Here is a 24,614-nt window from a genome sequence, read left to right on the forward strand (position 1 = left end):
CCCAAATCATCCCACCCTCTCCCTCTCCCTCTGAGTCCAAAAGTCCGTTATACACATCTGTGTCTTTTTTCCTGTCTTGCATACAGGGTCGTCATTGCCATCTTCCTAAATTCCATATATATGGGTTAGTATACTGTATTGGTGTTTTTCTTTCTGGCTTACTTCACTCTGTATAATCGGCTCCATCAGCAGATGAATGGATAAGAAAGCTGTGGTACATATACACAATGGAGTATTACTCAGCCGTTAAAAAGAATTCATTTGAATCAGTTCTGATGAGATGGATATAAATCAATTTTTAAAAAGACAAAAATACAAAAGAAAAAACTTGCCAGGACTTCCCTGGTGGTCCCAATGCTGAGAGTTCAGGTTCCATCCCAGGTTAGGGATCTATACACCTCGTACCACAAGGAAGATAGACGATCCAGTGTGGCACAACTAAGACAGCACAGCCCAAAACAAACAGATATTTTTAAAAATGGGGATAACAATTTAAAAAAAGAGAAAGAAAAACTTGTCAATGAGTATGAAAAGGCAATTTAGAGACATGAAATCTGAATTGTTGCTTAACCTCTCTAGACAAAGGTGTAAAATTGGATGACTTTTCATATATATGAGAATGGTAAAAAATTTTTAATCTGACAGTGTTAAATATTGGCAAGGATATGAAGTAAAAACTCTCCTACTCTGCTAATAAGAAAGTAAATTGGTATAGCCACTGTGGAAAGCAACTTGTCAATATTTTGTAGAGTGAAGTTGGCATGTACCCTACTACATAGCAATTCAATTTCTGGACATATTATCTAGAGAGATACTTATACATACATATGCAAAAGGAGAATTGCCTTAAGGGTGGTCACTGATTTATTGTTTACAATCATAAAAATTAGGAAACAGTGATCAGTAGCAGAATGTATAAATTAATATTGGAATATTTATATGGTATAAAACTACACAGCAGTTAAAATGAATGGACTTGATTTTGAACATCAACATAGATAAATCTTAAAAACACAATACAGAATGAGAAAAGTATATATTAATGTATATGTAACTTTCATGGAGACAAGGACAAATTCAATAGGAAAAGTCATCAAAGGATTTGCATATGTACATGATATATTTGGTTTATCACATATCTGTCCATCTATTCATTCATAAACCCATCTTATTTTATGGATGTACTTTAAAGAAAATTGCAGATACCAGTGGATTTCATAGGTCAGGAGCTTTTTGATTAGATGAAAGAGCTGAACACGTAAGCTGAGGGAAGAAGCCTTTTCAGTGCTAAAAGTGTGGTTGAAAGAAAAAAAAAGAGAGAAGATAATTGTTTGAAGCCAAAAGAGGTGGGACAGTTTGGCTTTTGAAAAGGAGGAGGGCCCACTCTTCCTCTGAGACTGAAGGAAAGGATGGTGGTGGGTTGGGGACTTTGAAGGAGATCTTGTTTGGTGGCCTCAGTTTTTCTCCTTGACATAGGAGGCAGAAACATTTTGAGAATGAGAATCATCAGGAGTTGACCAGGTCTTGAGGAGAGAGACAAAGATTAGGTACATATTTATTTTAGCTGGGCCATGAGTCTTGTGGGATCGCAGTACCCTAACCAGGGATTGAACCCGGGCCATGGCAGGGAAAGCACCAAATCCTAATCACTAAACCACCAAGAAATTCCCAAGATTAGGTATATTTACCTGAGAGAATGGAAGCAGCAGTTGATCAAAAATAACTTAAGGGACTGATGGAGTCTCTGAAGGCCCAGATGAGTTAAATCTGTATCAGTGCAAGACTCTAGGTTATGTGATTTTCTCCAGCCTCAGCTACTTAAGAAGGAGCAGAAAAAAGCATACTGTAGGAATGATCTAGAGTTGATGCTATAGGCCAGGCTGCAAGGGAATGGAAGAGATTGGTGTGAGAGTGTTTCAGATGAGCAATTACTGGTTCCAAGTAGAGCATGGGACTGAGAGTCCAGGAATCGAATAAAGAGATCAACACATCTGAGTTCTCATGAAATGGAGAAATGGCCCCTTTGCTGAGCCACAAATTTAAAGAGTAGCTTTGTTCTAACTAGGCTTACTGCTACAACTCCAAACACACAGAGACACAGATTGTTTAAGAACAAAGTCTTCATGGCCTCTTTAGAAACTCTGTCTTCACGGCCTCTTTACAAACTCTGTGGCAGCTGTTACCACATCCCTGCATTTTGACAGAAGCTTTACCCTATTGGGATACCAACAACTGCACACATATATAATATGCACAAATATAATATTTGACGCTTGGCTCTTTTTCATCCCTATAGTTCTCAGTCACTGATTAAAAGGGAAATGCTTCTAGTCACCAGTTCTCTCTTTAACCCTTGTCCCTTTAATGGTTTGTACTTTCTCACTTTTTCAGCTTATACTATGAACATTTTCATTTTCATTTCTTATACCTGTTACTTACAAACTCCTTACCTATCCTTTCCACTAAGTGGTCTGGAGTCAATATTTCATTGTAATAAAATACTCAACAATTCTTAATATTTCTTCTTGCAGGTATATGCTCTACTTCTTGTCTTGAATTAAGGGGATTTCCTTCAAGGCTAGGATTCGCCCTGCAAATATCTTTGGTTGGGGTTGTTAATTTTCTCACTTTGTTCTTTTGTGCTCTAGAGTGAGTTGAGGTATAGGGGTTGGCATTTGGCTACCTGTGCTGAACTGAACCCCACTGCTACTTCCAGACCATCACTTTTCACTTTAATGTAACTCATCCTTTTCTTAAGGGTGATTGCTATTCTCACCTCCTCCCTGCCACTAACCACCCGTTTGATTGCTTCCTTTAATTCTTCAAAGACTTTGAGACTTAACCCACAGTCATCCGCTTTATCCCATCTCTTACCACCATCCTAATAGTTCAATAACTTAGCTTCCTAATTTTCGTACTTCTTTAATCCTTATGACTTTCTCTTCTATTCTAGTTACCGACTTTCCAGAACCACGTTCTATATCTTGTCATCACTCAGACAATACAGCTAAGCAATCTTAAACTTCAATTCCCCACTTTCTGACTATTAGCTTTTAAATCTCTAGCTCCTCCCTAGTTGTCCTGTAAGGATGTCTTGTTATAGACCAAGGGGAAAAATGATCAAAAAAAGTTTCCAGGGCTTCCCTGGTGGTCTAGTGGTTGAGAATCCTCTTGCCTATGCAGGAGGCGCAGGTTTGATCCCTGGTCCGGGAAGATCCTACATGCCGTGGAGCCCTAAGCCTGTGACCCACAGCTGCTGAAGCTCCTGCCATGAAAAGCTAGCACACTGCAGCAGAGAGTAGCCCCAGCTCATCAAAACTAGAGAAAGCCCGCTCACAACAACAAAAACTCAGCATAGCCAAAATAAACAAATAAATAAATATTAAGGGGGAAAAAAAGTTTCCAGAGTTCTTATTCTCAATAGCAATCAACCCAGATCAACAATGGTAAGACATTCAGGAGGTATGACCATCTTAATCCATATTTAGATGACAGCCTTCTGGGATATATTTTATATATTTTTTGGTCTTTGCTCACAAGAGTCATCTTAAATAGGCTCCAACTACTGTAACTGATGTCTCAACACCTTTATTAAACTAGAGGCAAATGAAAATGGGCCAGTGTAGCCATCACATGTTGACCATTGATGATAGTATTGCTCTCAAGGTAATATAAAGACAGTGAAATAACTTCACTTCATCACTTCTCTGGAATCATTTGGCTTTGATGTCTTTTTATTGCATCTTTTGAGGCCTCATCAGAACTACAATGCTAGGGAAGAGGTCATCTTCTTTGACTAGGGTGAAGTAATGTAGTGTTTCTATGGTTACTAGAAAAACACAGAAATTAATTTGCTAAAGATTACCCCCTTCATAGATTGTGTTAGTTAACAGATGATTGGTATTGTGTACTCCAGGCAGAGCTGGAAAAGTTGCGATGTTCAGAGTGCTGGCAAAAGCAAGAGTACACAAAAACACATACAAAAGTTTTAAGAGTTTGATACTGGCCATTTCTAAAGCAGGTTCTGTAGTGGTCATCACTGAAAAAATATAACAACTTTGTTGCTCTAATACTTTGTGATGTTTTAATTTTAATTACATGGGGGGAGGTAGGGCACTTTATTCTTTTCAGTGTTTAGGACCTCTAAAGGCTTTAATGAGGCCTGATGTCAGTGGCCCTTGTGGTTCCATCTGAGTGTTTTTGTTCTTTTTGCGTTCCTATAATTGAATGTTGAGGTGAGGTCATTACTTTGGAGGAGCTTTTGCCAAGAAGAAATGACTGGTGGAGGTCTGTTTGTCTCTGGCCTGTTCTACTGCTTTCCCAAACAATATGGTCATTGGCTGGTATAAACGGTGACTTTCTCATAGGGAACACAGGCCAGGTATAAAAGAGCACTCACAAAACCCGAGAAGATTCCTAAGTTCTTAGTGCCAGTGAATGCTTAAGATCCAACTGTTCCTAACTTACAATCACTGTCAAATGTTGCTATAAGGAGAGTCTGTGTTTCTTAAGTTCTCAGCACCAGCCTCAGTTTCCCCATTTAGACTACTCACTTCCTTTCTGTCTGACCTGCTTCCAAACTTGACTCATGCCATGCTTTGGTTTTTGTGCAACTCTTTCTACCCAGAATGCAGCGGAATGAATGGCAGTCGCCCAACCACTTGAGACTTGCTGTCCTAGGCTCTTGAATTAAAAGACAGAAAGTAGAGAAATAGTTCCTTTTAAATACAGACCCCTTCTAGGGAGTAGGGAATCTATTTTCTCCCGTTGCATTGGATTCTGCTTAAGACTCAGGATGCAGGATGCTCTTTTGATGACGGACAGACAAGGTTGAAGAGAGGGACATACTAAGCAATGAGGAACAGCTGAGAGCTACAAAGATAGGGCTGTGCTCATGTATAAATAGAAATGTTGCTGCTACCCTGATGAATCAGACCAGATGTTTCTCTGATGTCTCTGTTTGGTCCTTTGGTTTATAAAAAAAAAAAAAAAGTATAATTTTGCTAAAATTATATGTGGGGCCAGAAATGTGGCACAAATGCTTTAAGCTTAAATAATATGTAAAAGAGTAAAATTACTTTACTTAGGAAACCTTTATCAACAAGAAAAACATCCATTTAGAGAAGCACAGAAAAGAGGAGGAAGGAAACAATCTGTTGATGGAGCTGACGAATTACGATTCAGATCTGAATTCCAAGTCTTCATCTGTCACTAAATGTGTGACCTTGGGCGAGCCAGGTCATTTTCCTGGGTCTAGGCATATATATATATATATATATATATATATATATATATATATATATTTGCTGTTTTGTTTGTTTGTTTTTATTGGAGTATAGTTGATTTACAATGCTGTGTCAGTTTCTGTTGTACAGCAAAGTGAACCAGCTATACACATACATATATCCACTTACTTTCAGAGTCTTTCCCCATATAGTCATTATGGAATTTGAGTAGAGATCCCTGTGCTATAGGGCAGCAGCTTATTAGCATCCATTTTATTATATACAGCAGTGTGTATATGTCAATCCCAATCTCCCAATTCATCCCTCCCCCTCTTTTCCCCCCTGGCAACCACAAGACTATTCTCCATGTCTGTGACTCTATTTCTGTCGGTATATTTATTTATTTTAATGGGAGAGAAGCTGGGAGAGAATGGGGTTACATGGCGAAGGTTCATTAAATTAACTTTGTAAGTGTCTTTTGCAATCCCAAACATCTATGAACACAACCAGGTTTTCTTTTTCAGTTTAATTTCTTGTTTCCTGGCTTCTAGTTTCATTGAGGGGTTGGTATGTGAAAGACATTGTAGGGGATAAACATGAATTAACCCAAGGCCTCTGTCCTCAAGATGCTTATAACCTAATAGCAGATATTTGAGTTACACAAAAGACGATACCACAATATAAACTGTGATTGATTCCAGAAGGCAGAAATGAACAAATGCCATGGGAACTCAGAGGAGGCAGAGATCACTGCCAGCTTGGACGATAGGAAATAACTTGCTGGAGGAGGACATCAACATTTGATGGGGGAAGGGGTAGGGGCTTGAAAGTTGGTGAGGATTTAGTAGGCGAAGACAGAAGAAAGGCCATTTCAGATATAAGAAACAAGAGGAGGCAAAGGGAAAGAAAAGTGCTGGATGTATTTGGGGAACATGAACCATTTGGGGTGGCTATCTGAGCATAGGCTTCGAGTCAGGTAGCAGTGCTGGTTTGGGACCACACTGGGGAGGCCCTTTTAATCTTGGCAGAGTGTGCATTTTACTTAGTAGGCAGCAGGGAGCTGTTTTTCTGAGCTTGGGTGTGACTTAGTCTGAATGGTGCTTTAGGATAATTCACCTACAGAAAAGCGTAGGATGAACTGGAAGTGGAAAGATCTCAGGGGAAAGAGAACAGTTAAAAGGCTAATGCATAATCCTGAGCTCGCATGGTGTCAGTGAGAACAGAAAGTATTCCAAATGGGTTGGATTTATGGAAGCTATGGAGGGAGGAGGGGATTCAAAGTCAACTCCAGGTTTAAGAATCTACTAGTACTTCTAAAATAAAAAGGAAATTCAAGAAGAGAAGGGTGTTTGGGCAGGAGAAACCAGGAAATAATTCACTTTTCATGCAGCGTGTCTGAAGTACAAGGGAGCATGCATATCTTAGTGGAGGTGTTCAACATTTACACACTCCTGACTGGACCTCAGTACTATGGATGCAGCTGGAAATGGGTATCTTAGAGACAACATTCTCTAAGTGAAGGAGCTGAAATCCTCCAAGTGAAAAGATTACCAAGGAATTGGAGAGTGAGGCAGGAGGAAGATGAAGCTTGGGAAGTGTCTGAATTCTTTCATTTTGATGAACTGGGCATGGTCAGTGTTATAGAACATAATCAAGAGAGTGCCACATCATTGTGTCCAAGGGGAAAGGGAATATTGAAAGGGAGTGGCTGGTAAACCATAGTTGTGTAACTGCTTCGGGGATTAGGGCTTTAGAGCTATTGTCTAGATTGCCTAGAAGGAATTGGCTATAAGAAAAGAGTTAAGGGCGTTTGTGATGAGGGAGCCTCTTTGTGTGTGTGTGTTTTCTTTTTTAAAATTTATTTTTGGCTGTTCTGGGTCTTTGTTGCTGCGAGAGGGCTTTTTCTAGCTTCAGCAAACAGGGGCTAATCTTCCTTGCAGAGCTCGGGCTCTGGGCACCTAGGTTTAGTAGTTGCAGCTTGAAGGCTCTAGAGCGCAGGCTCAGTAACTGCTGTACCTGTGAGTTTAGCTGTTCCTTGGCATGTGGAATCTTTCTGGACCAGGGATCAAACCTGCGTCCCCTCCATTGGCAGGCATTCTTTTCCACTGTACCACCAGGGAAGTTTTGTGTTTTCCGACAGATGAACAGAGGAGAAAATTGGTTGTGTACCTGGTCCTCAGGTTGACAGTCAAGATTCCAAATCCTCATTTCTTCTTTATATTGATAATGTGTACTTAGAGGGGCTTCTCAGGTGGCTCAGCAGTAAAGAATTCAGCTGCCCATGCACGAGATTCAAGAGAGGCATATTTGATCCTCAGGAAATGGCAACTCATACCAGTATTCTTGCCTGAAAAATCTCATGAACAGAGGAGCCTGGTGGGCTACAGTCCACAGGATCGCAAAGAGTCATATATAACTGAGTGACTGAGCATGCAGGCATTCAGAACCCAAGGCTTCTTTCTTTTGAAATCTCAGGTTATTGCCAGCCTTTGTTTTTCAGAGTATGATCAGGGGAACTTATTATTTTTTCTCCTCCACAGTTCCCCAGTTTTTTAGTTCCTTCTGGTTTTGAGTTTTGGGTTAGATTCTTAGAGTTGAATTCCATTGACAATAAATACGTAGATCACCTCTGAGAGCTTAGTGTCAGAGGCTCTAGAGGGAAAAAAAAGGAGAAGGGGGTAGGGCAGGCAGGGAAATGAGACTTTATTGTATTTCACACACAAAGGCCTGTTTGCAAACTACAATGTAAATTAAGACTTTAACAGCAGAGGATTTATCTTCATTTTAAAATCTGAGATTACACCAGGCAGATACCACTGGTATAAATTCAAGTAGGATTCACTGCCTCCTAGCAATGCAAATTAGTTTATCACTTTTGTTTGCTTTGATTTTTCTTCAATATTTTTAAGTGATAAAAATTTACAAAAGCCGTGAAATATTTACTTTTGGCTCTACAACTGTTAGAACAATTCTACCTGCCAAAGGGGGGTTGTTGTTGTTCAGTGGCTAAGACGTGTCCCACTCTTGGCGACCCTGTGGACTGTAGCATGTCAGGCTTCCCTGTGCTTCACTATCTCAGAATTTGTTCAAACTCATGTCTACTGGGTTGGTGATGCCATCCAACCATCTGCCAAAGGTAGGGTGGTAGGGGGGTGGGGAACCCTGAAGGAATCCAGATCCATCAGTGAGGTAAAAAATTAGGAAGTTAGGGTTTTAATCTATGAACTAGCTATGTTACTTTAGGTAGGTTGCTTAATAGACGTCTATGCTTCAATTTTTTTCACTAGCGAAATGGTGATTTAAAAAAATACTGGTTCTGCTTTATCTCATACAATTATTTTTCAGGTTGTGAAAGTATTATCTCTTTAAGTTATAAACATTAGATAAATTCCAGGCATACTGTTACGTAAGCAACTAGAGAACTACTGAAGCCAGTCCGGTGAGAATGGGGAAGTGAAGCAGGAACTGGGATTTGGGAAATCTGGATGTAGAAAGTAGGATTATTGGGGATTGGTAGAAAGCTTTTTCTTCCGCTCAAGAATGAATGATGCCAATTAGAGAGCAAGCTAGAAAGAGAAAAAAAAAATTGTGAATTTGCACACAGCACTTCTGATGCTGCTCTGAAATAGCTGCTAGGGTAAAGAAATTCCTTATATATTGACTAATAAAGAGGTGCTCAAATTTGTATATCTGATGCCCATTACTTCCTTGCTCTCTCACTTTTGTTACCATGACTTAAACAGCAATTTAATGTACCTGAAAATGCTCTAGTTCTGCTCCGTGCAGAATTTAGGCTCTAAATCTCTGGCTTCAACACTTTCTTTTGTCCACCCAAACACTGAGCTATCTCACACTAGGAAGTCTGCATATGGAGTCAGATAGTAAGAAATCAGGGTTCTAGATACTGGAAATGATCACTTCAATACATCACCAAGCCACATATCAACAAACTTAATCACAAAGGGTTCCAAGCTGAAGTAACCAGTCATCATTGAAGCTTTGCCAGCTAACATGACTGTTCCTCAGTTTTCTCACCTGTTAAGCAAGAAGCAGGATCAGATTCTCTCTAAGGTTACTTTCTGCTATGAAGCACTATTACTCTAAATAAGAGTTTGGAGAAAACGACAAAATGTGTCCTCATAGCTCATGATCAACCCAAACAATACAGAAACTGAAAATGTCTCCTTGTAGACCAGTCTTGTTGTGCTAAGTAGAGAAAAACAGGGGGAAAACACAGAATAAAACCCTCCAAAAAGAGAAAACACACACACACACTTGTGGAATCCTTGTTTGGCTTTACATAGCCATGTTCAAGAAACATTGCTGGAAATGCACTATGTGCAAGACGCTTTTAAGTTGTTACTGTTCAGTTTTAAAATGATAATTATTACTTTTCCAGCCACTCTTAAAGCTGAATTGGTAAATAATATCGCCTTGGGTGGGCATAAAATTAAACCCAAGGTCAAGGGAGACAGGCTACAAATAGACCAAAAATAAAACGCAAGAGATATCATTAGAAGAGTTGGCACAAAAAAAAAAAAAAAAAAAAGCCAAGATGTTGCACAAAGATCAAAGGCTAAAAAAGAGAAATATGCTTAGCTAATTCTGGGCTTTTGAGCATTTCATGTGCTTACGAGGCCCGTCCATCCATCCACACCACACTTTTGAGCCATGCTATTCTAAAGCGATGACAAGTCCAGCTTTAGCGCGGACAGGGCGCAGAGCTCCGATCCCACACAATTCCACAATCCCAGACCCCGCTGCCAACTCTCCTCTCTGGGAAGGAAGGAAGCGTTTCCCTTAGGGTGACTGTAAAATAAAACAGCCTCTCCAATGTCTCCGTCCAATAAGAAAGAAACGGTTGTCCAAACAAATATAGACATAAATGCATACATACAAGGAAAGGGGTAGGAAGAGGGGGGAGAGGGGAAAGGGAAGTTCTTTTCCTTTCTTTTTAAATTTCCCGCATCACTTTTCCTCCCCGCCTCTCCACGCCGGCTCCACTTCAAGCAGCAACTGGGGAGACAGGGAGACAGGGAAACACACTGTAAGGGCGGTCGGGGAGAGAGTATTTGGGAAGTAGGCGGAACCGGCTGGGTGAATAATTCGGTGTCCGATTTTTCCTGCCTTCGGCAGCAGTTCCTCCTCCGCTTCGTTATTCCACTGCACACGCGGCTGGGCCCTCGGCCCTCGATTGCTCCGGCCTATCACCCTGGGATGCCGCCTGCCGCCGCCACCGCCGCGGCTGCCGGGCTTGTGGGATCCGCGGCGGAGTCGGAGCCGGAGCCCCAGCCGCGGCGGGAGCCGTGTCCTGAGAGTTAGGGGGCGGGCCAGGTTCATTCCTGGGGAGGGTGCGGAAGACTGGCGGGCGAAAACCCGGGGCCACCGCCCTCCCCACAGGCTGAGGGAGTGGACATTCGGAGCCCCTGAGCGGCGGCTGCGGCGGCGGCGGGAGCCGGTCAAAGGGGGCGGCCCCTGGCGGCGACGCCCCCAGCCCAGCCCTGCTCTGCCCCGCTCCATCCCCAGCCCCGGCCCGATCGGCCCGCGGGAGACGTCGGCGGGGGCACAGAAAGGCGGCTCCGAGGGGGCCGGCGGGCGAGCCGCCTCTCCCGGGTCCTTCCACGTCCCTCCCGGGAGGGACCCACACCTGAGCCCGGACCCACCCCCCGCCCGGGGCCACGCTGGATCCGCCTCCCGGCCTGGGTCCCGCCCGCCGGCTGCAGGTGGGCTGCTGCGCCCGAGCCGCGGGCAGTGGGCGGCGGGGAAGGAGGTGAGCCGCGTCCGCGCCGGCTGCCGCTCGGGTCCGTGCCCCCGCTGCTGCGCTCTCCGCCTCCCCTTTCCGCAAGCAGGGCGCGGAGCCGCGCGCCCGCCCCGCCGCCGCCGCCGCCTTGTCCCTCCGGGGCACCATGGAGCTCTCCCTGTCGTCCGGAGGAGCCGCGGAGGCGCTGTCCTGGCCAGAGATGTTCCCGGGATTGGAGTCCGACTCGCCGCTCCCCCCGGAGGAGCTGGACGCGGTTGTCCCGGTCAGTGGGGCCATGGCCGGTGGCATGTTGGATCGGATTCTTCTGGAGTCCGTGTGCCAGCAACAGAGCTGGGTCCGCGTGTACGGTAAGGACCTAAGGCCGTCTTAGAGGCTGATGTTTCTTATCTTTGCTCAGGCAGAAATGCATTCCCCAGGTCTCAGTCCCATCTATTCTCAGTCCCCATCCATCCTGGGTCCGTTTCCCACATCCCTTTTTGTTCTGGGGGTGCATTTCTGACAAGTTTCTCCAGACTTGCACTTGAGAGAGATGTGACTCAGTATGGTCTTTGGACCTTTTCAGGTTCCTACAGTAAGTTTAAGGTGGAGTTGGGATATGAAGCCTTAATTTTCAGGTGGTTACTTCAAGGGAGGTGTCTGCCGATCTTCAAGAAGAAGACACCAGGAAATCAATCAGTCTTGAGCAAGGGAAGACTGCAAACCAAGATATTATGAAAAAGCTTAGTGGAGGTTAAGATAATAAAGTAAAAATCAGAAGTATTCATTTGAGAAGGGGAACAGTCTTACTTCTGTAACCTGTTTCTGAACCTTACTCTCCAAAGGCAAGCACTTAGTCCAAGGGGTGTGGATTGTTTCAGATTGCACTATTGTTTCTGGTGCTCTTTGTAAAGTGACTGGATTGCTACTCAGCAAGTTAAAAAGTGATGAACACACTAAAACTTTCCCTTTCTGCATTCCTAGTAACCACCTCTTTAATTAAAACTGAATGATGAGATTCTATAAGGGCAAGCCTTGTGGCAGCGTTTAAGCCATGCTGATTTTGAAAACCTGTAGCCCAAAGATTTATAGCCTGGCATTCAGGACTGAGCTGTTGCTTTCCAAATCACTGAAACATCAAGGTGTTTATCACTTAGCTTACAGGGATATAAAAGACATTAGTCATGTGGCTGAGTATAAGATGGCAAGCTTGAAGCACCTGAAATCAACACAAGTTTAAGGTGTTATCCTGCAGTCATGTGCATCTAAGCATATAGTGATCAATTACTTTATGTGTTTTTGGCTTTTTTTTTTCCCCCCCCATCTTGAGCAGGTTATGTGTTTACTATTCAGGAGTGACGGTGACTTTGAAGTTGTCTTCCTGGATAGTTTAGTTGATTTCAAGACTTTGTCTATCACTATCAGAGAGATAGATCATAGAACTAGGAGTCCAGAGATACGAATTTTTGTCTCAGTTCTGCCGCTAAGTGTCTTATGTGATTTGGAGCAGATCAGATCAATTTTTTGACCTCTGATTCCTCATCTGTAAAATGAGTGGATTGGATTAAATAATCCCTTAATAGTCCTTGCAGTTCTAAAAATCCAGCAGTTTTTATAGCCTTTTTTAAATGGATTTATGTATGCAGCACTTTGTATTTTGCTGGCTGTTTGTAAATGTTTCTTGATGTTGTTTTAGTTAGCTGAAAGAATTAAAGCAAAGAAGTGGGAGATGATGCAAGGTCATCCGGTTCACTCTCAGCAGATTAAAAACTTGAGTGCCTGATTTTTCATTCACCTGCTAGTCCTACTTAGCTGATGGTTTATAACAAAGGGTGGTGAAAATCTGAAGTTGAACTTGAATTAGAGTATATTGGAGGTTACAACTTTTTCCTCTCCTGTCCTATCTTTTCTTATATACTTCTTTTGCATATTGTTTTTTTGTATGAAGTTAGCCTTGTTACTGCAAGAATATGAATGACAATTCAGTAGTTCTGTCTGGGTTTTCTAGACCTAGTGTTAGCTACATACTTTGAATGTAACCCATAAAATGAATGTGCTTGTTTTTGTAGTCCATTCCTAGGCCTAGGTTTGTGTGTATATGTGTGTGTATGTGTGTGTATGTATATATTGTTTCTTAAATATATGTGCTGTGCATATTTGCTCAGTTGTGTCTAACTCTTTGCGATCCCATGGACTGTAGCCTGCAAGAATACTAAGTGTTGCCCTGCCCTCCTGCAGGGGATCTTCCCAACTCAGGGACTGAACCCAGGTCTCCTGCATTGCAGGTGGAATCTTTACCATCTGAGCCACCAGGGAAGCCCTCTTAAAAATATACATGTATATTCTCTCTCACAAACACATATTTAATGAATATAAAATTTCAGAGTTAATTTGCAGATTTTCTGCTGCATTGTAGCTTTTTTGTCTTCCCTATCAATTAGCCAGAAATGGTTTTTATTTACTATTTGGTACTGCCACTTTCCTTCCTCTAAGGCAGCTCTTAGAGGATACTACTTTATTGTCTTTCAGTTCAGTTCAGTTCAGTCGCTCAGTCGTGTCCGACTCTTTGCGACCCCATGAACATGCCAGGCCTCCCTGTCCATCTTTAGTTTGATGTAAATATTCTAAAACTATCTTAATGACTCTTGACTTTTCTATATCCTTGGCTAGTTTTTAAGTTGCCTATTGTATAGTTCTTAGAAAAGCTTTGATGCAAAAATAATAGAATGTAGAAAATCAATTTGGAAAAGTTTGTTTTGATTTTATTATTTGTTTAATCCTGATTGTTTTGAAACATCAAGGTTCTTTTACACAACTGGAAGAGACTTTGATGAATGTATTCAAATTTTTTAAAGAAATCCAGAAACTAGTGTAGAGTATGCAGCTGGAGATTGTGAACCTGGGTTTTCATTCTGGCTTTGCCACAAATTGTTGTCTAACTTTGGGCAAGTAATTTTAAGTCCGTGTGCTTAGGTTTCTACATAAAATGTGGAGTCTGGAGTAATTGGTATCTATGGTATATTTTAGCTTTAAAGTTCTCTGATTCTATGACCTGCCCTATTATTTTACCTACAACTTGGTCTCCCACTTCCAGCCTGACTTGAGGCCAGGCATCAAGCAAGCCTTTAATGCATTTAAATCATGATTGTCGGGTTTCTGGGGAGCACTTTTATCAAAAGGTCAATGAACTGAGTTTTGAAAGAAGGAATGTTGAGGGCAAATGTATATTTGTTTGGAATGTTTTCACAAGATAGGAAGGTGGGGATGGGGTTCTCAGATCCAGCTCATTCAGTTTTGAGACCTGACCTAAAATAGCCATGTGGGCTTTAAAGATAGGGTTTAAAGTAAAGAGCTGTATTAAGTGCTGTTGGCCTCTGGTTATGGCTTACATCCTCTGCAATATACTTATGTTTGAAATCAGTATGCAAACAGAAACAGAACTACCCCCTTCCCCTCAGATATCTTAACAGAAACTTTTATTTATTTACACAAACTTTTAAAAACAATATTTTATTAGTTTGCCTCGCAAAATTTGAAGACTGGACACCGTTTTGAGTTTGCTACTGATAGGTCTGGCTCTTTGGTAGATAATACTTATATCCAGGGTTTTGTGTGTTGTCACGAGTGGAAACTTTTTTGAAATATATATACGTGGATCTATATTTAGAACACAAACAAGTGCACATCTTTGAGACAGGACTAAGAGAAAATCATGCTGTTCTTCATTTTCTTTTAGCTGTAAAATGTTCCATTTGTCTTCTACCACTGTTCCTGTAAGTTGTGCCCATGCCCGTCAAGACTATAAAATTTTTGACACCAGAGAGTCTGTCTGTCTTGCTGATCTTTGTATTCCTGTCTTGCCACTCCCTTCATTGTCACGGTGTCCAGCAGATTGATGCCTCCCCCGTGGTAAGTCAGTGTCTGTCGAATGTTGATCCATCTGTCCTTTGACCATCCAGATCTCAACCTGACTGACTGTATGGGTGGTAGAGAAGCTTAAACAAAGGCATGCCACAAACAGCTAAATATGGATGCAGAATCCAAGAGCATCAAATGCAGAACATTTTTCAGATATTTATAGCCTCAAAGCAAAGTCAATTGGCTGAAAAAGCTCAGCAGCCCAGCAAAAGGAAACGGGAGCGGCGAAGCCAGCCTCACTGTCTGTGCTTTCTGGTAAACAATGAGGACGTTAAAATTAACTACATTACCATGAGTGGAAGATGAGTGAAGGACACTATTTGGGGGAAATTTAAGATATCGGTCTCTAGCTGTGACGGCATTGGAGCTCTGCACCCATCAGTACAACAGGTCTGCAAGTGTATGCACAGCAGTGCTCTTTAATAACTAGAAGGGAAATACAATTATCATGATGAATTGATCACCAAGTAACCATACTGTTTTAATAGCATGGGCAGGACTTATCTAAAATATTCAGTTAATAAATAACATCAGCATTATTGTATACCATTAAGCTAATATATGGCTCATTGTTTCTTAATGACTGGTAGAGACCTCTTGGAAAGTTTCTAAAGACTGGTACAGTTTCAGCAAGCAGAAAAAAAGGGAATTAATCATGCTATATCAAATATCATACAGTTCTAGAATATGGCAATGAGAATTTGGTAAGAGTTTCTCGAACTGGATATGAGTTGGTAGGGATAGAAGTCCTACCTGTTTGTAGTAAATAATATTGTTTATGCTTCACCAATTAAAGGATGGTGTTTTAATTTAGAAAGTATATTTTATTGCATTTTTAGAGAATGTTTCTATATTTACTTAAAATGTTGCAACCAGTAACAAGTCCAGGAAGTTGTTTTATTTTGGTGCAGTATGAATTAGTTGTGACTAAGTCAACTGGCCTTACACAGCATGATCTTAGCATAATTCACTTTGAATATTCTTAGCAAATCACTCATTCTTACATATCTTAGATATGCACCCCATGACTCCTATTGTGTATTAACATGTAGATAAATGAAATTGCTCAGCCAAGACTAAAAGTTTTACGTGCTTTAGCTAATTGATTGGCAGAAGAAAATCAGTAAATATGTACTCAGTATATCCCCAAACATATTCATGTTACTTTAAGTGTTTTAATTTCCTCAAATGCGATTAATTGAGCTTTTACAAATCAGTATTAATGTTTTAGGAATCTTTAGGAATCATGGCACATCAAGGATGGCACATTGACTTTGAGTGTTGACACCTAAATTTCCTGTGATCTCCAATAGATTTTATGCACAGTGGTAGTAGACAGTTCTCCACTGAAGTTAAAACTTTCAAGAAGGCCTAGATATATAATGTTTATTTTAAATTATGTTGATTTCAAACAGACCCCCCTTTTGCCTTTGAGAGAAAATTTGTGTAGTCATTTAACTTCTGTGTTCTACGAATGTCACAGATGGTGGATAATTTCCTTTACAATATCTTAGTATTTTTCTGCCTTCTATCATGTTGGTTTATTGCTATTTCATTTTCTTTCTTTTTTTTAAACTTATTTTGTGTCGTGATATAGCCAGTTAACTAGTGTTGTGACAGTTTCAGGTGAACAGTGAAGGGGCTCAGCCGTACATAGACATGCATCCAGGCTGCCACATGACGTTGAGCAGGGTTCTGTGTGCTATACACTTGGTCCTTGATGGTTATCCATTTTTGCTATTTCATTTTCAAAGAACAAAAATATTCTTACAGAATAGAAACTGTACATCCACAATCTCTTTTCCAGAACCGTTTGAACTAGTGTTTCAGAATTCAAAACTTTGAATTTTAGAAAATATGGTATATATACAGTGACCTAACCCCCCTGGGGTATCTGGAGAAACTTAACAAGAATCAGTCATGTTAGTAGTTCTGCAATTAAATGAGTATTCACACCAAGTATGATATAAGACTATACATAATATGATGTCATTGTAGGTCAGTTTACTGCTAGAGAAGTTATAAAAAAAAGTGTTCACAGCTTTTTGGATTTAGGAATTGCTGGTATGGAATTGAGGATCTGTATACATTCTCTGGAGTAAATAAAATGAAATTCTAGAATGTTCTGTTTATCTGAGAATAGTTTAAACAAATATTTAATTTTCAAATTAAATACTTAATATTTAACAAAGATTGCCTTTATCTTTTTTAGATAATCTTTTCAGATATATTAATATATTATTATATTAATATGGTATATTAATATAATAATATAATAATATTTTTCAGGTAATATGATTCAGTGCATGCCCCTTAAAAGATGATGTAGAGTTGTGTCCTGTTATGTTGAATGGAATAATTTTTTTCTGATTTGCTAAGAAAAGGGATTCACATGGCAAAATAGGCTTTACTGAGATTACTGAGGAAGTGGTGGCAAGGCAGTGGTTTGTAACACTTTGTTTCATTAGAAAGAAGCATGAGGTAAATTAAAGCAGAGGGTTTATGTAATTGTTCTTAGCAGTTGCCCTCTTCAGTAGCACAAAGTGGTTTGATCACCTTTTGAGTAGGTGAACCACAAAAAAGCATTCAACTAATGACTGAGTTAATCCAGAAAAAATTCAGCTGTCTGCTTCCTTGTCCTGCCCTGTTGGAATCACTTTTAAGTAACTAGAGAGGTGTTCTGTCTTGTTAACCAGGAGGAGGAGTTTGAAGTGTGCTGAGGGCCCTACTGAAACCGCTTCACCTGCCCTTGGCAGTGGGATACCTGCTCTCTGATGGGTGTTTCTTCCCAAAAGCTATCAAGTGCTTCTCAAGACCTGTTGGTAGAGAACTCTTTACAAGTTTAATGTGGTTGGTTTTCTAGTGGGAAGGAAGCCATTAAGAAGTACATGATATGTAAATAGTAGGGGATAAAAGGACCTCCTGAGGCCCAGCTCAGTGGGGTTAGTGGGAATATAGTGGGAAAAAAAAGGAGGGAGAAGGAAAGAAAAATGGAGCCCTTGAGAGCATAAAAAACTTCACTTGCTGTGCTGTTACATAGTAGTGATCATCTTATCGCTACCAGCAGGGTTCAGGTGTTAGGAGTCTGAGTTTTACCTTCCTTCACCCAGTGTTTAGTTACATTAATTAGTTGTCTGCAGTTGCTTTGCACTTAAGGATCCAGTTTAGAGACTGATTGCATTCTCATTTCCCCATAAGTTATCTTCAGCGTGGCTCAAGTTGTGTTCACCTTGTGTCCTTTGCAGGTATTGTTGTTTAGTCATTAAGTCATGTCCGACTCTTTTGTGGCCCCATGGACTGTAGTCCATGGAATTCTCCAGGCCAGAATACTGGAATGGGTAGCCTTTCCCTTCTCCAGGGGATCTTCCCAACCCAGGGATCGAACCCAGGTCTCCTGCATTGTAAGTGGCTTCTTTATCAGCTGAGCCACAAGGGAAGCCCAGGAATACTGGAGTGAGTAGCCTATCCCTCTCCAGTGGATCTTCCCAACCCAGGGATCAAACTGGGATCTCCTGTATTACAGGTAGATTCTTTACCAACTGAGCTATCAGGGAAACCCAGATAGCTGGGTCTAAGAGATTGGTAATACTTGGAGATATTCCTTGGGAGAGTGAAAATTTAGAAAGGAAAAATTTTAACATAAGGCACGGGTGGTCCTAAATATTTTTCTAAATAATCTTTAAAAGTTTCCTCAGTAAGGGAACTGGCTCAGGAAATTTAGCTTATTCCCCAAATTGGAGACAAATTCCACAGTTTGTCAGGATTAGAACTCTTAACCTCAGATTCCTCAGCCTCCTGTTTTAGCTTCTAGATCTTACTGCTTTCCCTTAGGGAGATGGCCTTTCAAAGCTGAAGGTCAGTGAGAAATACCAGATTGTTAGTTTCACAGTCTTTAAGGGAAGTGCTGGAAGTACCATTACCTAGGTAACAGAAAACAAAAATGGTCAAAACATCCACCAAGTAGGAGGCTAAGAATAATCTCTTAGTGGTGGATTTAGAGGTGGACTAGAGGCCAGATTAGGTCTCTTCCTAAATTCTTTATTCTGTGATTGGAGGGATGTTTTAAGGAAATTTGAATATTTCATTTATGATCCTTAGAACCCTGGATAATACCTGTAACTATATTATATCTTCCCTTTTAATTTCGAATCTCTCTGATTCATATCATTAAAAAGTTAATACTATTTTCCTAATTATGAATGTAATCCATGCTTAATGTAAATAATTGGAATTATAGGAAAAGATGAAGAAAATTAAAATCAGCTGTAATTCCACCTCTTAGAGATAATTCTTATTTTACTATTTTATTGTATTTTATTTCAGTCTTTTCTGTATGGATATACTCATTTGTGCATATGTGGTATCATATTGCATCTATTTTATATCACACTTTTTTCTAATCGTGTATTTCCTTATGGCTTTGACAGTGTTTAAAAATTTTCCAATATATTTCTATTTTAAAATTTAATTTTAAAATAGGTAATACGTTTCCTACTTTCAAAATTCAAAAGGTATAAAAGGATATACCATGAGGCCTCTAACCCCTCCTCCTCACCCGTCACTTGGCATCTGGCAAGCAATCATTGTCCCCCCAACCCCACACACAATTAATAAATGTTTGAAATTTTTGTGTATCCTTCCATTCCTGTCTCATGCATGTAGAAGTAGATATGCTCCGTCGTGTCCAACTCTTTGTGACCCTGTGGACTGTAGCCCACCAGGCTCCTCTGTCCATGGGATTTTCCAGGCAAGAATACTGGAGTGGGTTGCCATTTCCTTCTCCAGGGGATCTGCCTGACCCAGGGATCAAACCCATGTCCCTTTGTTCTCCTGCTTTGGCAAGCATATTCTTTACCGCTGGTGGTATCTTGGAAGCCCCTAGAAGTAGATAGATAAAAGATTCTGCCAAGTGTAGGATCAAAGAAATTTAGGTTAAAAAAAAATTCAGGGCCCAGAATTCCCTGTCTGTCCACTGGTTAGGACTCTGCTTTCACTGCCAAGGGTGTGGGCTCAGCCCCTGGTTGGGAAGTCCCACAAACTGCATGGTCGAAAAAGTTTTGTTTGTGTGTGTGTGTGTGAGCCATTAATGAAATGGCTGGACTGGCCCCCAAAGGAAGTTGATCTGGTGTTCTGGGGGGGTGATCTGAAGCTGGTTATTGTTAATTGTTTTGTATCTGAATTGATAGTATAGTTTTTACTCTTGTATGCTTTTTTCCTCCTTTTTTTTTGAAACAGAAATGATGACCCATTATAGGAATTGATCTACACTTTGTGTTATTCCTCCCTTGTATTTCCCCTTCACACATACTTATCACTGTATCTTGGATATATTTTCCTGTCCATTTGTAAAGTGGTTCCCTATTGTTTTTGACTGCTTGATGCATTGAAGAATCATCATTTAACCCTGAGTTTTGCTGGTACAGGTGATAGTATATAAATAATCTTGAAAATAAACCATTTTGCTTGTGTGTATCTATAACAAAAATTCATGGAATTGCTAGGTCAGAGACATGTGTTTTCTAAAATTTTGGAAGATATTCCTAAATTGCTTTTCTTTGGTGTTGTACCTATTTCTATTTCTCCACCAAAGTTTGGGGCTTCCCAGTGGCTCAGACCGTAAAGAATCTGCTTGAAATGCAGGAGACCCAGGTTCAGTTCGTGGGTTGGAAAGATCCCCTGGAGAAGAAAATGGCAACCCACTCCAGTATTTTTGTCTGGAGAATTCCATGGACAGTGGAGCCTGGCGGGCTACAATTCATGGGATTGCAGAGTCAGACACTGCTAAGTTACTAATACATCAATGTATGAGAGTGCCCATCTTCCTGTATAGTGAATTATCAAGTATTTTTTAATGCGACAATCTAAAAAGTAAAAAATAGTCATAGTTTTAAATTTTCAAATCTTACCTTAAATGTGATTGAGTATCATACAGAGTCATTTAAATATAGCCTTTTTTGTGACTGTACATATCTTTTGCCCCTTTTTATTGGGTTGTTGGATCCTTTAGTGATTTGCAGGGACTCTTAGTATGTTAAGAACCCTTTGTCTGCTGTGAGTTGATGGTATTGTAATTTGTGTTTTGTTTTTCTTTTCCTCTATGAGGAAATTGTTCTTATACAGTTGAATATGTCAGTCTTTTATGGCTTTTTGGTTTTCTGTTAGAATGGCCTTTCCTATTCTGAAGTTCCAACTCTCCCATGGTTTGTCTAGTTCTTTTCTTTTTTTTTTAAATCTTTGATCCATTTGGAATTCATCCTGGTATAAGGTATGAGATATGGATATAATTTCGTTTTCAGAAAGATGATTTTTCAGTTATCCTGGCAACATTTATTGAATAATTCATGTTTTCCCCCACTGATTTAAGACGTCTCCTTTATCCTTTACTAGATTGTCATATACAATTTAGTTTATTTCAAGATTTTCTACTGTGTTCTTTTGGTCTCTGTATATTCGTATGCCAGTGTCACACTGCTTTATTACTGAAGCTTCTTTGAAAATATAATTTGTTAATGACTAATTTAATATAACTTATCTAACCATTATCCTATTTTAAATATTAACATTTTTCAAAAATATTTTGTTTACAGTCTACTGATTCTCTTTGTTTACAGATCTTTGAACTTCTGACTATTTCCTTAGGCCGAATTCCTAGAAGAGTATGTTTTTAAAGGCCTGAGACTTAGTGCCAACTTTGTGTGACCTTCCTGGAAAGCAGTTCCTCCCACAAATATATGAAAATATGGCTCATAATTTTAAGTCCTACTTCTGTATTGCTGCATTCAACATATTGAAGTATGTTTGCCTAGATTTCCTGTAGTGAAATTCCCAGGTGGCTCAGAGGTAAAGAATCTGCCTGCCAATGTAGGAGACACAGGTTTGATCCCTAGGTTGGGAAGGTCCCCTGGAGAAGGATGTGGCAAGCACTCCAGTGTTTCTGCCTGGAGAATCCCATGGACAGAGGAGCCTGGTGGGCTGCATTGCATAGGGTTGCAAAGAGTTGGACACAACTGAGCATACAGGTGCATGTAGTGTCTTAAATGTTATTTAGCACATATTAAATATGCTCAGAGTTCTAATAGCTAACCTTCAAAACTGAATTTTTTCTCAGTGGTACTCCTTTTGATTAATGGCATATTTCCAAGTGAATGAGGGAAGCATGAATATGGAGTCAAAGCATACAGATTATTTTTACTGCCTTAAAAATCCTGTGTGCCCTGTTCATCTCTCCCTACCCACTACCTCCCAGCTTGTGGCAAGCACTGATGTTTTTACTGCCTCCATAGTTTCTCCTTTTCCAAAATGCTATTTAGTTGAAATCATACCCAAATTGTCTCTTATTCATTAGCTATTTGTTTAGCATGTAATAGAAGCAAACTTAGAAAGGAACAAAGTAGTTTAACTTTTAATAGTCACGTAGAGCAGTTTAAGAATGAAATGTAGAATCCTGTATCCAGTTAATATTGTGGAAGTTTGTAGGAGATTTTGATTTAAATTTGGGCAGGATATGACATATGAGTATTTTCTTTCCTTGATTTCTGTAAGTTTAACAGTTACATTTTCTGTTTGTTTATAAATTTCAGGCATATCTCTGATTGAGAAAGCCCAAGGCCTTTCTAGTGCACATTTCTGTTTTGTAATGGACCAGTGTTACCCAGTGGATAGTGGTTAGCCTGATTCAAAGAACAGACCTTGAAAAAGATGCCCAGCACTAACCAAAGACATGGTTCAAATCTAAAAAATGAGTGTACTTTTAGTATTTTCTGGCTTCATAAAGACTTCAGAGTAGTTTTCATCCTCATAGAAATGCTTTATTTGCTAATGTCTGAATCTTAGTTGATAACATAGTAAAGAACAGTATCATATGTGGTGATTCCTATTGAAACAGAAAGACACTGTAGAGCAGTGGTCCCCAGTCTTTTTGGCATCGGGCCAGTTTCGTGAAAGACAGTTTTTCCATGGACCTGGGATAGAGGAGGCAAGGGATGGTTTCAGGATGTTTCAAGCACGTTACATTTATTGTGCACTTTATTTCCATTATTATTGCATCAGCTCTACCTCAGATCATCAGGCCTTAGATCCTGGAGGTTGGGGACCCCTGCTCTAGAGGATTTGATATAGCCATATGTCTTGCTGTTTTGCTCAGGTCAGAAAGTCCGAGGTCATTCTTTTTCAAGCACACCTTTAATCAGTTTGAGGATATTTTTAGGTATTTGCATTTTAGTTTTTTTTAGTGTACAACTTGATTGTTATGCTTGTATGCTAAGTCACATCAGTTGCCTCGAACTCTTTTGCGAACCCATTTGTTGTAGCCTGCCAGGTTCCTCTGTCCATGGTTTTCTCCAGGCAGGAATACTGGAGTTGGTTGCCATGCCCTCCTCCACGGGATCTTCCTGACCTAGGGATCCAACATGCGTCTCTTAAGTTCCATGCATTGGCAGGCGGGTTCTTTACCACTAGTGCCCCCTGGGAAGTCCACCTTGATTGTCATACCTTGAGAAATAGTTACATTACTTTTTCATGCATTACTTTTTCATCTTTCCTTACCTGTAGCTTAACTGGCAATAGTAATGTTTTGCTTACATAACCAGCAATGTTATTCCATTTACCAGTGAGCGCATTATAGAAAATGATATGTTTTTTCAATGTTGGATTTTTCCCTACAGTCTCAAAATACCCTGCATTTTTTTTCAATAAATTTATGAAACATGATCATTCTTTTCTCCATTTTATTGGGAAGTAATCATGTAAGGGTACTGATGTAAAGATTCTTGGTGAAGCTATATTAGAATGTGAATAAGACTGGAATGTGAGTTACAGTCTAGTACACTTTGGGGATATTACCCTATTTCTATTATCCAAGTTCCTAATTTGCTGCTTCCAGTTTAATATATTTGTGTTAAAATATGTCATGAGCTGTTTAAAGTAGCATTTTTAGACTTTCCTAAGTACTCTTAGAATTTAGCAATATGTCTTTTTCTACCTTCTGTGCCTCTTTTGGAACCACATAGGTAAGAATGGGTTTGAGTTCACTGGTGATCTGAAGGAATAAAAGTGAGGATGCTGGAGAGAGTAACCAATATGTTCTTTTGCACTAATTTTTTTTCTTTTATTGTGGTAAATATACATACCACATTTATTTTAATTATTTAAGCATGCAATTCAGTGATATTAAGTACATTCACAATGTTACGTAACCCTCTTCATTGTCTGTACCTACTTTTGAGAAACTACAACTTTTCCACAGCATTTTTACATTCCTACCAGCAATGTATAGGGTTCCAGTTTCTTTACCTCCTGGCACCCACTCTCGTTATTTTCTGTTCTCTTTTATTAAAGCCATCCTAGTCAGTGTGAAGTGATACCTCATCATGGGTTTGATCTTCATTTCCCTTATGATGGGTGATGCTGAACATCTTTTCATATGCTTTTTGGTTGTTTGTATATCTTGTTTTAAAAAATGTCTATTTACATCCTTCTTTTATATTAATTCTTAGACATATTCTTGTTTTTCATATTATCAGTAATAAGTGTTAATTATCCAATATAGTAATCTTAACTCTAATAACAGTGATAGTCATAATCATGATTATAATGACAACAATAATGTAAAACTTCTGAATACTTACATGAGCCAGGTGCAGTTCTAGGTTCTTTATGTCTATTTAATCTTTGTAGCTATCCTATGAAGTAAATGCTATTATTATCCGGATTTTATAGGTGAGGAATCAGAGACA

General features: G+C 39.9%; 1 protein-coding gene across 2 annotated transcripts in view; it reads left to right on the forward strand.

The window, feature by feature from the left end:
* Positions 1 to 10,208: 10,208 nt before the first annotated feature.
* The window catches only part of RASAL2 (RAS protein activator like 2), a 394,454-nt gene continuing 380,048 nt past the window's right edge, over positions 10,209 to 24,614 (forward strand). For both annotated transcript variants that reach the window (XM_069546154.1, XM_069546155.1), the window contains exon 1: positions 10,209 to 11,333. In XM_069546154.1, coding sequence (XP_069402255.1) covers positions 11,132 to 11,333 — 202 coding nt within the window. In that variant the 5' untranslated portion in view covers positions 10,209 to 11,131. The remainder of the gene's footprint in view (positions 11,334 to 24,614) is intronic.

This window comes from Ovis canadensis, chromosome 12 (assembly GCF_042477335.2).
Source record: "Ovis canadensis isolate MfBH-ARS-UI-01 breed Bighorn chromosome 12, ARS-UI_OviCan_v2, whole genome shotgun sequence".
NCBI lineage: Eukaryota > Metazoa > Chordata > Mammalia > Artiodactyla > Bovidae > Ovis > Ovis canadensis.